The 15,245-nt window shown below is 41.7% G+C and overlaps 1 protein-coding gene across 4 annotated transcripts in view; it reads left to right on the top strand.

The window, feature by feature from the left end:
- The window catches only part of peak1 (pseudopodium-enriched atypical kinase 1), a 120,298-nt gene that overhangs the window by 71,263 nt on the left and 33,790 nt on the right, over nucleotides 1-15,245 (top strand). For all 4 annotated transcript variants that reach the window (XM_069902523.1, XM_069902522.1, XM_069902520.1 and 1 more), the window contains exons 3-4: nucleotides 345-3,638; nucleotides 13,960-14,153. In XM_069902523.1, coding sequence (XP_069758624.1) covers nucleotides 457-3,638; nucleotides 13,960-14,153 — 3,376 coding nt within the window. In that variant the 5' untranslated portion in view covers nucleotides 345-456. The remainder of the gene's footprint in view (nucleotides 1-344; nucleotides 3,639-13,959; nucleotides 14,154-15,245) is intronic.

The following is a 15,245-nucleotide window of genomic DNA, read 5'->3' as shown; positions in this document are numbered from 1 at the left end:
GCCAAGTTCACAACTTTCTGTAGTCTCTTCCTGTCCTTTGTATTGGCACCTCCAGCGAGGGAACCAATCAGGAAGTTCTCCACAGTACACCTGTAAAAGTTTGCAAGAGTCTTTGGTGACGTGCCAAATCTCTTCAAACTCCGAATGAAGTATAGCCACTAGCGAGCCTTCTTGGTTGCATTGACGAGGATAGATCTTCAGAGATGTTGTCACCCAGGAATCTGAAGAGGAAATAGATTTTTGTATCGAGCTCTAAACTTAAATATTTTGGTGCCGGTGAATGTAAAACAAAGGTTTATTGTTAATTGCACCTTTCCATAATGAATATTTTGTTCCATTTTCAGATACGAGTTAATCCCGAGCATCAATTAAGAACCTGGTGGTGGGTAAGATGGAGCTTAATGATTTTATAACAATGCAGTGAACAAGGTACGTTTCAGATCAGCTCTATGAAAAATGTCCGCCTGTAATACCTTCACTGAACACGTGTGGAAACCTGGTGAATGTAAGAACTGCTTTAAACCCAAAAGTTTGCATTATTTGACTACTGCTTCTGAAACCCCTCCTCGTTCATGTCATAACTTAAAATCTAATGCTAACCTTAGCAGCAACCAGCGGGGTAGGACGGGCACTGGTAGCTTCCGGCCTCCTGTTGCCAAGAAGCCAACGATAGCTGTGAAACCCACAATGATGGTCACAGATGGACAAACGGTGAGCACAGAAACGGAGACCATGGAAAGCTGTGAAAATAAGCACGTGTTTGTAGGGTGGAATCGGAATGGTGTTGTACTCAACAGGAAACTTGTGAACAATAACAATGAAGAGAGCAGCAGCAGTTCTCAGAGACCTTGTGGTCCAGGCAGAATCAGTAGTAATGAGAAAACAAACAACAACAATGGACTGACTGATGTATTGAAGGAAATTGTTGGATTTGTTGAGCCCACCAACACCACCTCCAAGCCAGATGAATCATGCTTAAGAGACAAAGAATGCGACAGAGAGTCCTTTCTCGGAAGGATCAACAAATGTTATCAGCGCTCACTGGAAAGGAAGCTTCTTCCCCCAAGCTGCATGTTGGCGGGAACGAAAGAGAACGCGAGGAAGCATGTGGTGCTTAGCAATAGTTCAGAGGTTATTAGCAACGAAGGAGGGCTCTTCTGCTACCCCGACTGCCCATTCAGCGGCGACTGCAGAGTGGATAACGGATCGAGTGAGAATTTGACGGAAGAACGAGAGAGTTGGGAGGAAAGTGACGAAGAGCTGCTGGCAATGGAAATAAGAATGCGCGGTCAGCCACGTTTTGCTCATTTTAGAGCCAATACGTTGTCCCCTGTCAGACTCTGCAGTGACAAAAAGTGGAACACGGTGCCATTACGAAAGCAGTCCCTCCTCAGAATTTGTGCTGTTGACTACGATGCTGGTTATGAGGACATCCTGAATGGATATAGTGACGAGGCCTTGATCCCATATGGCCGAGATAGTCTGCCAAGCATTTTATCTTCTGAATCCACCTCTCTTGATTCATCGACGACAGGGGGTTCACAAACAGGGACAACAAACACCACAAGTCAACAGCTTTGCAATGGTGACCTTGCACCCACTGACTGCAAAAGTACCCATTCAATCGAACCAGATTACGAGAGTATCAGTGAAAGCGAGCAGGTTCCCCACATAAAGCAGACTCCGTTTAAACCAGCCAGGAGCGCTGCAGTCAAATCTCTTGAAACTCACAAAGCAGTTCTTGCTCTCAGGGTAGAAGAGAAGGATGGAAAGATAGCGTTACAAAGCGAGAAGCAGGATTTGGTTACAAGCCCTGCTGACAATTCTGGGCAGGCTGTGATGATTAATATTCTTCCAAAGGAAGAACAGGCAAAACCGTACAGAGTTGTAGATTTGGAACCACCGGGGATGTGCAAACCATACACTGTGGTTGATGTATCGGCAGCAATGAACAACAAAAAGTCTGGAGGCGCATCTGAATTGCCTCAAGGTTCAAAGACGTCACCAATGAGTACAAACCCGCCAACACCACCTCTGAGCCAGGCGAACAACCAGAAAAAGTCGAGCATCACTAGATATCAAGAAGTGTGGACTTCTAGCACAAGCCCGCGACAAAAAACCCCCAGAGTCGCTTTAATGTCAAGTACACCTCCCCTAAAACAAATTAGTCATAAATCTGCTCCGACTTCGCCGACTAATACAAATATTATTTCGAAAACGATTCCTGTGAAGTCGCCAAATCTGTCTGAAATCAAGTTTAACAGTTATAACAATGCTGGAATGCCCCCTTTCCCGATCATCATCCACGATGAGCCAACATATGCTCAGAGCTCGAAGCACAAGGCCATCAAAGTGCCAATAGTGATTAATCCAAATGCTTACGATAACCTGGCCATTTATAAAAGTTTTTTGGGTCCCAGTGGGCCACAGGTGAAAAAGGAAAATTCTGAAAATGTGATGAGCCATACATATGAAGAAATTGGGTCAGCAGGAAAGAAATCTGCAGATTTGCCCCAAGGGAAGGCCCCGAGTGCCAGCACGGAACGGAAGGCACTTGGGACTGTGGCTCAGAAAGTGCAGGAATTCAGCCATGCACAAAACCGGTTGCACTCCTCGCCTCACAAAAGCTTCGGACCCAGTCAGTGCTCTCCTTCCCGAATTCAGCGATCTAATCCAGACTCGCCGTCCAGAAAAGAAGAGAGGCAGAAGTCGTCAGGAGTCCGAGAAAATGCCAGTGCCGTGCTCTCTCAAATCGTTGCATCCATTCAGCCTCCGCAGCTGCCGCCTGAAAATCCTCAGACGCAATCAAAAGCCAGCAGTGCGGAGGAGCTGTACTCTCAACCTCCGGCCATCTCCGAAGGCAGTAGCGATCCTTATAATCGTCCAAAATCTTTATTCTCCCCGCAAGCAGAACTGTCCAAAGTGATGGAGAGCAGTGGTACAAAAGGACAGAAAGAAAGTATTCTTACGAAGCAGGTTACTGTTCCTATATTGAAACCAGGTACAGTGCAATCACCAGGTGCAAATAGTCCAAGCCCAAAGAGTGAACAGCTGCCTCCATTTCCACCACCTCGTTCAACATCATCCCCTTATCATGCGAGCAACCTTCTGCATAAACATTTCAGTAATTGGGCGAAGCCAACGAGTCCCGTAAGAGCAACTGAAACCGAGTGTCCACTGTTGAACCCAGAGAGTCGCCAACGACCACAAGAGTCCAAACCAAAGCGATGGATCTCCTTCAAGAGTTTCTTCCGTCGCCGTAAGACTGAGGAGGAGGAAGAGAAAGAGAAAGACAAGTTAATTGGGTTGAATGGACGGGTGATCCACATGCTGCCGCCTCCACCCGTACAACGATCGTGCAATGAGCAGAAGATATTGGAGCCATCTGAGAAATTGACTGCCATACTGAGCTATAAACCCGACCTTGGACTCGGTGACGCCAAGGCCGAGACTGACAAGTTGGATATTGCTACTTTGGACACTGAAATCAATGCCGTTCTCATCGAAGCGCAGGCCATGGCATCTGGGATGAATGAGGATGAAAAGCTGATTGCAAGTGTTCCTGCAAATGAAAGAAAGAACTGCCGTCCAGGCAGTCAAAGCTCTCCTCCTCCTCCACCACCAAAGAAATGTAATAAGTAAGTTGTTGCCTTTATTTTGGTAAAAATTTGCATTTGTCAGGGGATTCAGTGAGTTCTCTTTGATGACACCCTTTCAAGTCCTTGATAGTTTGTGACATAGACCAGTAGAGCACAGGAACAGGCCCTTTGGCTCACATATCTGGGCTGAATACTGTCCAAATCAAACTAAAATTGCTGCTTGCACCTGGTAGACATCCTTCCATCCCCTTCATTTCCTATCTATCAAAAAGCCTCTTAAATGCTAACGCTGTATCTGCCCCTCAGCACCCACCATCCTGTGTGTAATACATTTGCCATGCATATCTCCATTAAACCTCTTCCTCCTCACCTTAAATACAGATACTCTAGTGTGTGACTCTTTTATTCGGGGAGATGGAGGAGGTGGGGGAAGAAAGATTTACTTTATCAATGCCTTTCATAATCTTGTATTCCTTTGTCACGTCCCCCGTCAGCCTCCTACACTCCAGAGAAAACAATCCATTTGTCCAATCTCTCCCCTTAACGCATACCCTCTATACCAAGCAACATCCCAGTAAACCTCCGCTCTTGCCTTTCCAAAGCCTCCACATCCTTCCTAATGGTGTGACCAGAATTGCACACAGTATCCCAAGTTTTATATTGCTGCCACATGACCCCTTTTATGCTCAATGGGCTGCTCAAAGAAGCCAAGCATACCCTGCCTTCTTTACCTGCTATCCACTTGCATGGCAACTTTCAGTGAGCTGGGGACCTGAACCCCCAGATCCCTGTGCACGTCAATATTTATAGAAGCCCTTCCATTAACTGTATGCATTCCCTTAGACTTGACCTTTCAAAGTGCCACACCTTAATTTGTCTGGATTAAACTCTATCTGCCATTTTCCTGCCCTTATCTGTAATTGATCTATTTCCAGTTGTTTTCTTTGATAACCCTCTACACTGTTCACAACTCCACAAATCTATACGTCACCTGCAAACATACTAACCCACCACTTTTTTTTTAAACTAAGTCACACAAGCACACAAACAGCAGGGATCCCCACACTGATTCCAGTGGAACACCACTGGTTACAAGCTTCTAGTCCAAGAACAGCCTTCCATTATTCTCCATTTCCAGATTCCAGCAAACTTTGTATCCAAACTATCAACTCACCATGAATCCCATGCATCTGAACCTCCTGAATCAGCCAACTATAAGGGACTTTTCCCAACACCTTACTAAAGTCCATTGTCCTACCTTCATTAACCATTTTTGTCACTTCAAAAAAAAATCAGACTTAAATATAAATATTTGAGCAAGACTGGTTTGATCTGTGGAAGGACAGGATGACAAATACAATCTATGTAAGGTATAGATTAGTAACAATGCAATTTTTTTTTGCATCAGTTATATCTCACCACAGAAATTAAATGAGTTAAAGTTTGACTTTATCAGATAAATGTTTTGGATGTGGCGAGGAGATTGGAACTTTCTTGCACTTGATCATGTTCCAAAGTGAGGCCTTTTTGTGTGGATTTAGGAAATACTTTAGAACTGATAATTGGAATTCCATTTCCACAAAACCCAGAATTGTTTTTACTGGGAAATATAATGGGGATAACACCAACATTGAAATGATCTAAATATCAAGTTGAATTTGTTAAAATTGCAGAAAATGTATTGCAGTCTGACTCCTGTCTAGGTAGGACATGCTGGAATGTAGGAATGCAGAGCTGTGTTCTCCTTGAGAAAATGACTTACAACCTAAGAAATAAGTATGGCATATTTCTGCAAATATGGAGTCCCTATTTACAGATCTCAGGTGTAAATCTTTAGTTGAGTTTCTACCAGTTCTCGAGTCCACATTAACCTTCTCCAAAGAAGAAAAATAATGAATTGAAATCCATGAGTAAATGTCGCTTTCCAGCAACCTTTTTCTTATTTTTTCCACTCGATCTTTCTTTTTCTCTTCTTATTTTGGTGTCTTTTGGGTTGGGGGGGGGGGGGGCGGGGTAGTGGTTGGAGGGTCTGGGTTGCAACCATAATGCAGCACCAATTTGTCTACTTGTGTATTCATATTTTTTAATTTTGTATTTGATTACATGTATGGTCTAAAAAACAATTATTAAACTATTCCAAAAAAAAAATTTAGCTTGGCAAGACATGACCTGTCCCTCACTAAGTCAGGTTGACAGTACCTAATCTGACCATGATCTTCCAAATGTACATAAGTAGTATCTCAAAATATCCTTTCCAATAGTTTCCCTATCACTGATGTGTGAGGCTACCTGCTGCACAATTTCCTGGATTGTCCCTTTCTCCTCAGTCTTAACTTGTTTTAGAGCTGCATTTACTTATAGATTTGTTTCAATTTATTCCACTGCCTTCCTTGGCTGGACAGCAAAAGAAAGAGGCAGGCTGAATTCCATTCTGAAAATCATATTGACATGTAATTTTTAACTTGACTCTCAATTCCTACATTTGTCTGAGATGGTTTAAAACAGCCATACTCAACCATTTCTTGGTGATGAGCCCCTTGGAATGCTGCTCAAAGTTTATGGGCCTCTTTCCCCATGAAGCAGTCAAGTTTAAATTTAAATGTTGAATTTAGATTTTTACATTTTTTCCCCTAGACATACGGCACAGTAACAGGCCCCTTCGGCCAACGTGTTCGTGCCGCCAAACCACACCCAATTGACCTGCGATCCCCGGTACGTTTTGGATGGTGGGAGGAAACAGGAGCTCCCCAGGGGAAACCCACGCAGACACGGGGAGAACATACAGACAGTGTAGGATTCGAACCCAGGTCCGATTCTCTGGTGCTGCGACCACTGTGCTAACCGTTGGTTTCTTTTGCACTTCTCTCCTACCGACAACATTAAAAAAAAACATTTTATGATTTCAGTCTATGCCCCTGCGCACCTGTTAAATTTGCTGCGGCCCCTGTGGATATGGGGGGGGGTGCATTTGGCTCCTATTGAGAATAGCTCGTCTAAAATGGGATAATCGTCGTATTTCTAATCTCCATGAATTTTTTTTCTAATTACCCTCTCCCCAATTATCTGCACCAGATTACTCCATATGTGTAAAACAAAAATACTCTTCATGATCAGTTATAATTGGAGTTCAATCGATGCCAAAAATCTTTCTCATGTTCAAAATTTGTACCTATAAAGTATAATATTGGAAGTTAATATTTTTCAGTGGGCCAGAGAGAAACATCATTGTGTGAACTCTTCATTTTGTAGGTTCTGGGACCTTTACAAGGCATGTCTGTATTTGCTGATAGTTTAATAGAAGTTTTCTGTACAGAATACTTTGTACTGAATAGTGTTCCACTGGAATGGATGGAATTTTTATTGTCCCAACACGTTAAAACTTTCAGTTTCCACGTGAAAGCAGCACTGTTAGCCAAGAATATCACTGAGGTAGGCTAAAGCCAAATGTTCCCCTGTTACCTTCCGATTTTGTTCGTGTGATATCCTCCTGCCAAGACTCCAGTTTTCCTTTCACCTGGAAGGTGGAATTAATTTCACCCAGTGTCATTAAGATTCCATTCTTTTACTGCAAGCTCAAACACCAGTGCCTCTGTTTTCTAATTTATTCAGCTTCAAATTGTCTCTCTAATCTCTCCCATTCAAGCTCTCTTGACTTCCTGCACAGAATTTGAGCTGTGCTGGCAAGGATGATATCGATTACTCTTCAGAAGGTAAGCTTTGTCAAGTTGCTGCAAACCTTCCACACTGCTGCTTGGGAGAGAGTTCTAGGAATTGGACCCAATGACATGGTAATTCCCAGTGGCAAGTGCTGATGACATCCCTACAGACTTGATCTTCTTGTTCTCTCTTGTGCGAGATTCATGGAGTAACTGCAGAACATTTTACATATTGCACTTACTCTATCCACTGTGCACTAGTGGTGGAAGATTGAATAGATAGGGTGGTAGGTTGCTTTTTCCCAAATGTTGTCAAGATTATAAACCATTTCCTTCACGCAAAAAGAGTGTTCCATCTTGCTTCTGACTTCTGGATTGTTGGTGAAAAAGCCTCGAGCAATTAAGGGGTGAGTGGTGCAGAATCCCGTTTACCGAACTCTTTTTGCAGCCAAGCTGAGTTTGCTTGAACGGTTCAGATGAATTTTTGGTTAGTGATTTTGTGGAAATTGTTGATCTAGTCCAGTGGTTCTCAACCTTTTTCTTTCCACTCGCATCCCCCTTGAAGTAATCCCCAAGGCCATCGGTGCTCTGTGATTAGTAAGGGATTGCTTAAGGTGGGATGTGAGTGAGAAGGGAAGGTTGAGAACCACTGCTCTAGATCCAAATGTTACTGAAATATTTTGCTTGAGAAAAATTGCCCCATTTCCTTTAGAGTTGTGAAACTGTGCACATAACGAGTCAATGAGGTATGATTAAAACAGCGGTTTTCAAACTTTTTCTTTCCACCCACAGAACCAATCCCTTACTAATCACAGAGCACAATGGCCTAGGGATTACTTAAAGCGGTATGTGAGTGGAAAGAAAAATTGCATGAGGAAAGATTCTGTCTCTGAGATGGTCCATGCTGTTTAGGGAGAAATTCATAATTTTAAAAATCTTTTTCTCTGTTAGTCAAATGAATAAACTATTTTATCAGTGATAGCTAGGTTGGAGTTGATACTTAGCCACTCTTTAACTTCTGAGCAATGGTATTTGGATTTTTAAAAAAGTTTATTCTAAATTGGCATGCACATATAAATTGTATTTCTCCAATGACCCCACTCCTTCATGCATTGACTCCCTCCCTTAATTTTCCTTGTGCTCTCTCCCTCTCTCTCTTGTGGTTTGTTAGTTAAATGAGACATGGGTGAAATACAGGTGCCCCCCTACTTATGATGGTCCGACATACGATTTTTCAAAGTTACGATGGTTCAAATCCTTACTTTCCATTTCGAATTCCGTTCTGTTTCCACGCTTGCGATAAGCAGGGCGCTACTCTCTCACATCTCCACCATCCTCAACATCAGCAATTAATTTTAGTTCAATGCTTCAGACATACTTTATGCCCAGTGTGCTTTCAGCTGTTTTTCAGCGTGGAATAAAGGGATTAAAAATCTAATTATAAAAAATGGTAGGTGCGGTATTCTTTTTTGACTGGCAATGGGTTTGCCGTAAGTTGAGGAGCACCTGTAAATCCAATCTTCCTAGGTACAGTGAACAATAGTTAATGGATTAGGCAAACCATAATGACTACATCCTGAGACTTTTCTCCCTCAAGATTATTTGTTTTGCTGCAGACATGGGAGAATTTGAAAAACAAACTGTGGTGATCTATAATTACAACACTAGGTCACCAGGGGTCATCCTTGTCTATAAAGCCATCCAGAGCGACAGTCTAGCCTTCCAGGTTCGTCTTGCAGAGAGACAAGACCTCTTAGTGAACATATTAGTTGATTAAATTGTACTGACAATAACCACACCAGCTGTGGTGCTATGTAATTCCACCACTAGGCACCAGGGGTCATCCCGGTGACCTTGTCTATAAAGCCGTCCAGAGCGACAGTCTAGCCTTCCAGGTTCGTCTTGCAGAGAGACAAGACCTCTTAGTGAACATATTAGTTGATTAAATTGTACTGACAATAACCACACCAGCTGTGGTGCTATGTAATTCCACCACTAGGCCACCAGGGGTCATCCCGGTGACCTTGTCTATAAAGCCGTCCAGAGCGACAGTCTAGCCTTCCAGGTTCGTCTTGCAGAGAGTCAAGACCTTTAGTGTCCATATTAGTTTATTAAAGCTGTCTTATACTCGCACTGCTGGTGTGGTTATTGTCAGTACACAAACAATGAGGCAAACCAAGGTCATGGTAACTTCACAGATCCAGCAATGGCATCAGTGAGAGAGAAAGCATGGGCAGTGTATTGGGCTGAGAGTGAGAGTATAGGGGGGGGGCCGGGGGGGGAAGGCCAGTCTAATCTGCTGAGTTCTTCCAGCGGAGTTGTTTGCCACTTCAGATTTCACCATCTGCAGGCTCCTGTCCATCTGTGGTGTGGGTGAGCTCATTCTGTGCATCTTTGTGGACTAATAATCTGTTGTCAGTCTTTGTATTCAACTGAAAACTTAATGACATTTCAAATGTGCTTGGATGTATGACTTTCTGTCTGTCTAACTTCCTATTGCTGATTTATGATCGACATCTGCATGAATCGAATGTGTGATGTTAAATAATCTCGAGGAGGAGCATACTTTACATGTGAAAGAAGATCTGACTACTATGTTAATCATCAACTTATCCTGCATGACTCATTAGCATGACGAACCAATCCTTGTATAATGTGTGTTCTTCAGATACTGGGATGGTGTTTTAATTTAAGTAATGATAAACTGTAAATTTTGATAATCAAATTAATGAAGAATGCCTAGATGTTAGCAGTGTAAATGTGCAATATATCCCATAGCTCTCCCCATTCTGTCAGAATTAGAATATATTATGATGTACGTCAAGTAATTCACTAAGAAATAAATAAATAGACTTGTTCAAAGAAGAGAAAGTGAGGGAGGTTCACTGCCCATTCAAAAATCTGATGGCGCAGGGGAAGAAACTGTTTTTCTACTGTTGGGTGTTCATCTTCAGCCACCTGTAACTCCCTCCCGATGGTAGTGGCGTGAAAAGAGCATGGCCTGGGTGGTGAGGGTCCTTGAAGGATCGAGGTTGCTTTCTTGAGATAGCACTTCTTGTAGAGGTCCACGATGGAGTGAAGACTGACACCCATAATGTCGCAGGCTGAGTTAACAACCCTCTGTAGCCTGTTCCTGTCCTGTGCAGTGACACCCTCATACCACAGGGTTGCAACCTGTTAGAATGCTCTCCACCTGTAGAAATTTGCGAGAGTCTTCGGTGATGTACCGAATCTCCTCAAACTCCTCACGAAGTATAGCCACTGGCGAACTTCCTTCATGGTTGCATCAGCATGTTCAAATATTGTGATAATTGGGTTGGACATGTGGTAGCTTCTACTTTTTAAACTCTAAAGCAAGGGGTGTGACAATTTAAAAAAAAATGTTACCCATTAAAATTCATCCAGTGGGAAGGTTTGCATTAGTAAATTGTCAAATTTATTCTGAAGATTGGAGTTCGATGAACATTTATGCACTTAGGGATAATTTGTGTATTTAGCTGAGACGCACCAAAAAATATTGGGAGGAAACAAAAATTGTGGTTATTGGAAGAAAAAAGGTAAGCAGGATGGAAGATGTCAAGATCAGGTGGAGCAAGATGAATTTTCTCCTCCAATTCCACCCTTCAGTACAATCAAAGAAATCCTGTTTTATAAAGCGTTTAAGTAAACTTTCCAGCATTCTTACCTTTTATGGATTTGCAGCCTGAAGCCTTGCTCAGTTAGTGCATCGTCTCGATTGGCATATTTTGGGTTTCTGTTTTACCAATGAGAAACAAAGGCTGAACGTTCTGCCCCTCGTCTAGATTTCAGCTTTACTGGTATTATTCAGTGGTTATTTATCTTGTACCTTATTTCCTAAATCACTTTTATGTTGTATTTTATTGGTATGAAAGATTATGTACCTGTGAGTTTCTAGACCAGAATTTGTGGGTGTAATAATGGGAATAATGGGGGAAACAGATAACAACTTTGAGAGCACGTAGATGTAAAATTCAGTATTCCTCCATTGCTGGGCTGTTTTGCTGTCTTCTCCATTGTCTCTGAAGTTCAGTGAAATGCCCCCCAAAAAATTGTCACGTGATCTGTTCTTTATTAAAAATGTAGTACATTCCTCCATATCCGAAAAGCTTGGGGCCAGATGTTTTTTGGTTAACCAAATTTTGGATATGGGGAAACATGCTGTACTGTGAAAATGGAATGCTTTGGTGCATAAAGTGTGAGTTTTAATAATAATCTGATCTACAATCAGCAAACTTTTTGACATTTTCAAATCAAAATTATATCTTCAGATATTCCAAAATACCACAGATGTTGTATTTTTTTTCAAAAGCAATTTATTTCCTGGTTTGTTGACTTTGACAGATATGTTTTGGGTTCTCAGCTAGCTTGGTAACATCAATGATGTCTTCAACTGATTTCCGAAAGGTTAAAGTCCCTGCAACAGGTTATACAAAACGAGAACTTTCATCAAGATAAATTCGGGTAGACGTCATGGTAAGCCTGGACAAGATGAGTCACAGGGCCTAGTTCTGTACTTCTAACTCTATGAACATGATGCTTTTATGTTGACGACAAATCCAAACCCATTTATTTTAATGTTTGCGACTTCCCAGTATTGTACTGAAGTACAGAATTGCTACTTCTGTCCTAACTCCCTTCATTAGGGCAATGTTCCACATGTTCTAAACACCTGAAAAGCAAAATGTTAAGCTTACAGAATATTTTTCTTTGGCTTGGCTTCGCGGACGAAGATTTATGGAGGGGGTAAAAAGTCCACGTCAGCTGCAGGCTCGTTTGTGGCTGACCAGTCCGATGCGGGACAGGCAGACACGATTGCAGCGGTTGCAAGGGAAAATTGGTTGGTTGGGGTTGGGTGTTATATTACATAGAGGGTAATCCATAAATTAAATCTCATAAAGCTAGATTTGTGTACTGTACATGTATTTTATCTTCTCCCAAATTATTTAGTCATTCATTCAGATGTTTTCCTTCCCCTTTGAAAGATGTTTTTTTAAAAAAAGAACAAATTTTCGATACTTCGAAATTGGAGATCTTTATTCAAATGCACATTTAATAGAGATCTGTACGCATGCTTCAACCACATGGATATCACACAAACTTCCCAAGAGAGGCTGACAGAGCATAATCAGTCACGTTAACTGCATCAAATGTTTCCAATCTGTTCTCCGTTGAGTCGGAGAGTAGGGAGTGATGGACATATTCTACCCAAATTAACTCCAAAAATAAAGTATGAAATATTAATCGGCCTGCATGCTTTGTACTGGCTCTCGACCATAGCTCCTCTTTTATGTCCCCGTCCCACAATTCAAGCAGATTGTGGAGGGCTGTAGACAGTGGGACATGCGGAGATAAGAATGCAGCTGATCCGGCACTGTCTGTTCTCCCCGTGTCTGCGTGGGTTTCCCCCGGGTGCTCCCGTTTCCTCCCACCCTTCAAAATATACGGGGGGGGGTGTAGGTTAATTTGCGTGTCATTGGGCGGCACGAGTTTAAATGGCTGGAATTGGGCTTATGCCGTGCTGTAAATAAAACTTAAATTTTGAAAGAGAGGGAAGAAAATGTCTTTTTTATAAAATATTTTTTAGTGTTGCTCATTGGAAAGCCTGAATGTGATTTTTTTTCAATATTCAAATCCAAGAAACTAAACTGAATTTGGGGAAAAACATTTATCAAAGTCGAGAAACCAAGAAATAAATTGTATTTAAATTTAAATTGATGGTATTGAGGATTTCTAGCTTGGCAATAATCTAAGTTCTTTTCTAACAGTGGAATCCGAGTCAATGGAATTGAGTGCAGCCACTCAAAGTGTTAACAAATCTGACTCAATTGGTGACCTCTAACTCTATAGGTAGAAAACTCTGGCAGATTTTCAGTGTCGAGCCCATGTTAAGGAAGGTCTGACTGATGATATCACTGTGTAAAGCTGGTGACTCCTAAAGTTAATCAGATGCTTTCAAAAACATGTTTATGAAATTGAGAAGCAAATTCAAAACATTGGTTTCAATGGGGAGCTGTGTGAGTAATCTGAGCAGGTAAGTTAACAGTCGAATCTGTCTTACGGTGACGTGTTTTGTGCGGAAAGTTCTAACTTGTGTCTGAAGCAGTGGTGATTCTGACTTGAAGAAGGGAGGTTGCATTTCATTTTAGATGCTCAGTGAATGACTGGAGTAAAAAATACAGCGTTCGATGCTTACAAAGCGGTTGAAGTTTTCAGATTACAATTCAAATACAAGGAGCTTTTACTTGTTATCAATTGTGACACACCTTAGTTAACCATAAACCTTGGTTGCAGAATGGTGCTCCGTAGAAATTGAAATGAATTATGAACTTCAAATTATGCTTTTGGTCTCCCCAGTACTTCTAAGGGTAAAGACGCAAGATTTAGAGAAACCTGTTTTACCAGATCTTATCTTGGAACGAGATTAATTGAAGACAGTAAAATGAAGCTAAAATGGCCCAGGGAACTGTAAACTCACAAGTTCTTGCAAGCCCTAAATAAGTTTCAGCTGATACTTGACTACTCTTAATCAAACTGCACAATTTTCAAGTACTGGAAGCTTGAATTTAACACTTTGAATTGACTGCATTATGTAAAAGTGACCAACGTTATGAGAGAGGAATTGTATGTGGATTTTGGATGAATTCTGAACATTGAAGGTGTAATTTTTTTTTCCCCTATTAAAGCAACCTTCCGGGTGAGGTGACCGTTGGAGACATGTCACCACATGAATCGGAAGTTCCGAGGTCGGCGTCGGCAGGCCAGGAAATAACTGGTGCACTGACGCTGATGCTGGCCACCACAGGGTCTCAGGATGAAAAAGACACGGGCAGTGAGTCAGCTGATGAAAGCATCAGCAGTGCTACCTACAGCAATTTGGGTAAGAGAACGGGCGTGGGAGGCGGAAACGGACGATTTCTTCTTTTAGTAACTTTCAAAGGCATTAAATATACCAGTCAAGTTTTAAAAGTGTAGCTCAAAGTTTTAATTGATGCGAGTGTCCCTGTCGATTGCCAATGTGTTCTGAAGATTACGGTGTGAGGAATGCGGCTGTAATGCAGGCAATCCTGTTCAGGTAGAGCAAGCAGGAAGAGATTAGATTAAAGGCTGTACAGTGCTAAAAAGGGTCAAAATGACGGTAGCTTTCGCAGTCCCCTTGCTCGACAACCACTCCTCTCATTAAAGGTAGGAGTGCAGCATTTTAACTTTGTTGCTACGTTTCTTTAAACACTCTTGTTGAAAGCTGTAATCTAATTTAAAGTGACTGGGCGGGAAAAGAAAGGCTGTGTGTGATATGGCAGGAATGTACAGTTTCACCACGGTAACTGCTAAGGTAGGCATACTTCTATTGTTCCGCATTTGGTGTTCATTCATTGTTTACCAGTTTTTTTGCGGAACTGTACTAAATAATCGATGTCTTACTTTCAGCCTGTGGAAACCACACTTATTATTAGAAGAGTTTACACTAATTTGCTTTTAATCCAAACTTGCTCACTTCATTTTTCTCTCCTCTATTACAACATTTTCCAAATCATTAATGCTGTTCCTTTTAAATCTACTGCTTTTGCACGATTAACGTTTATTTATTCTTCAAGTGGCACAATTCAAGAATGTTCAGCTCATTTCCAAATTTGTTATCTTGCCTAATAAGGGAAGTCTTGAGAAATTTGCAACAGAGGGTCTCCTGTAACTAATGCAAATTTCAATATAAAAGCTCTTTTTCTCTCAGATCAAGTGAGGATCTAATAACAACTGAATCATTCGTCTTTTAATCTAGATACTGGGATGGCAGATCACAAGCAGAATTTTTGTTTATCTGATCCAATATATTTTCTTTCTTCTGGGGACACCTCTCAATCCAATTCCAGTGTTTTAATCACACCTTGGCAAAAAGCAAACTTAAACAAGGAATTTGTCAAGCTGCAGCTACACAAAACCAGGCATTCACGCTACAGGAGCTAAAATAATACTG

Source organism: Narcine bancroftii, chromosome 11 (genome assembly GCF_036971445.1).
Source record: "Narcine bancroftii isolate sNarBan1 chromosome 11, sNarBan1.hap1, whole genome shotgun sequence".
In the NCBI taxonomy this organism is placed as follows: domain Eukaryota; kingdom Metazoa; phylum Chordata; class Chondrichthyes; order Torpediniformes; family Narcinidae; genus Narcine; species Narcine bancroftii.
The sequence above is the reverse complement of the archived record's forward strand: the minus strand, read 5'-3'. Positions and strand labels throughout refer to the sequence as shown.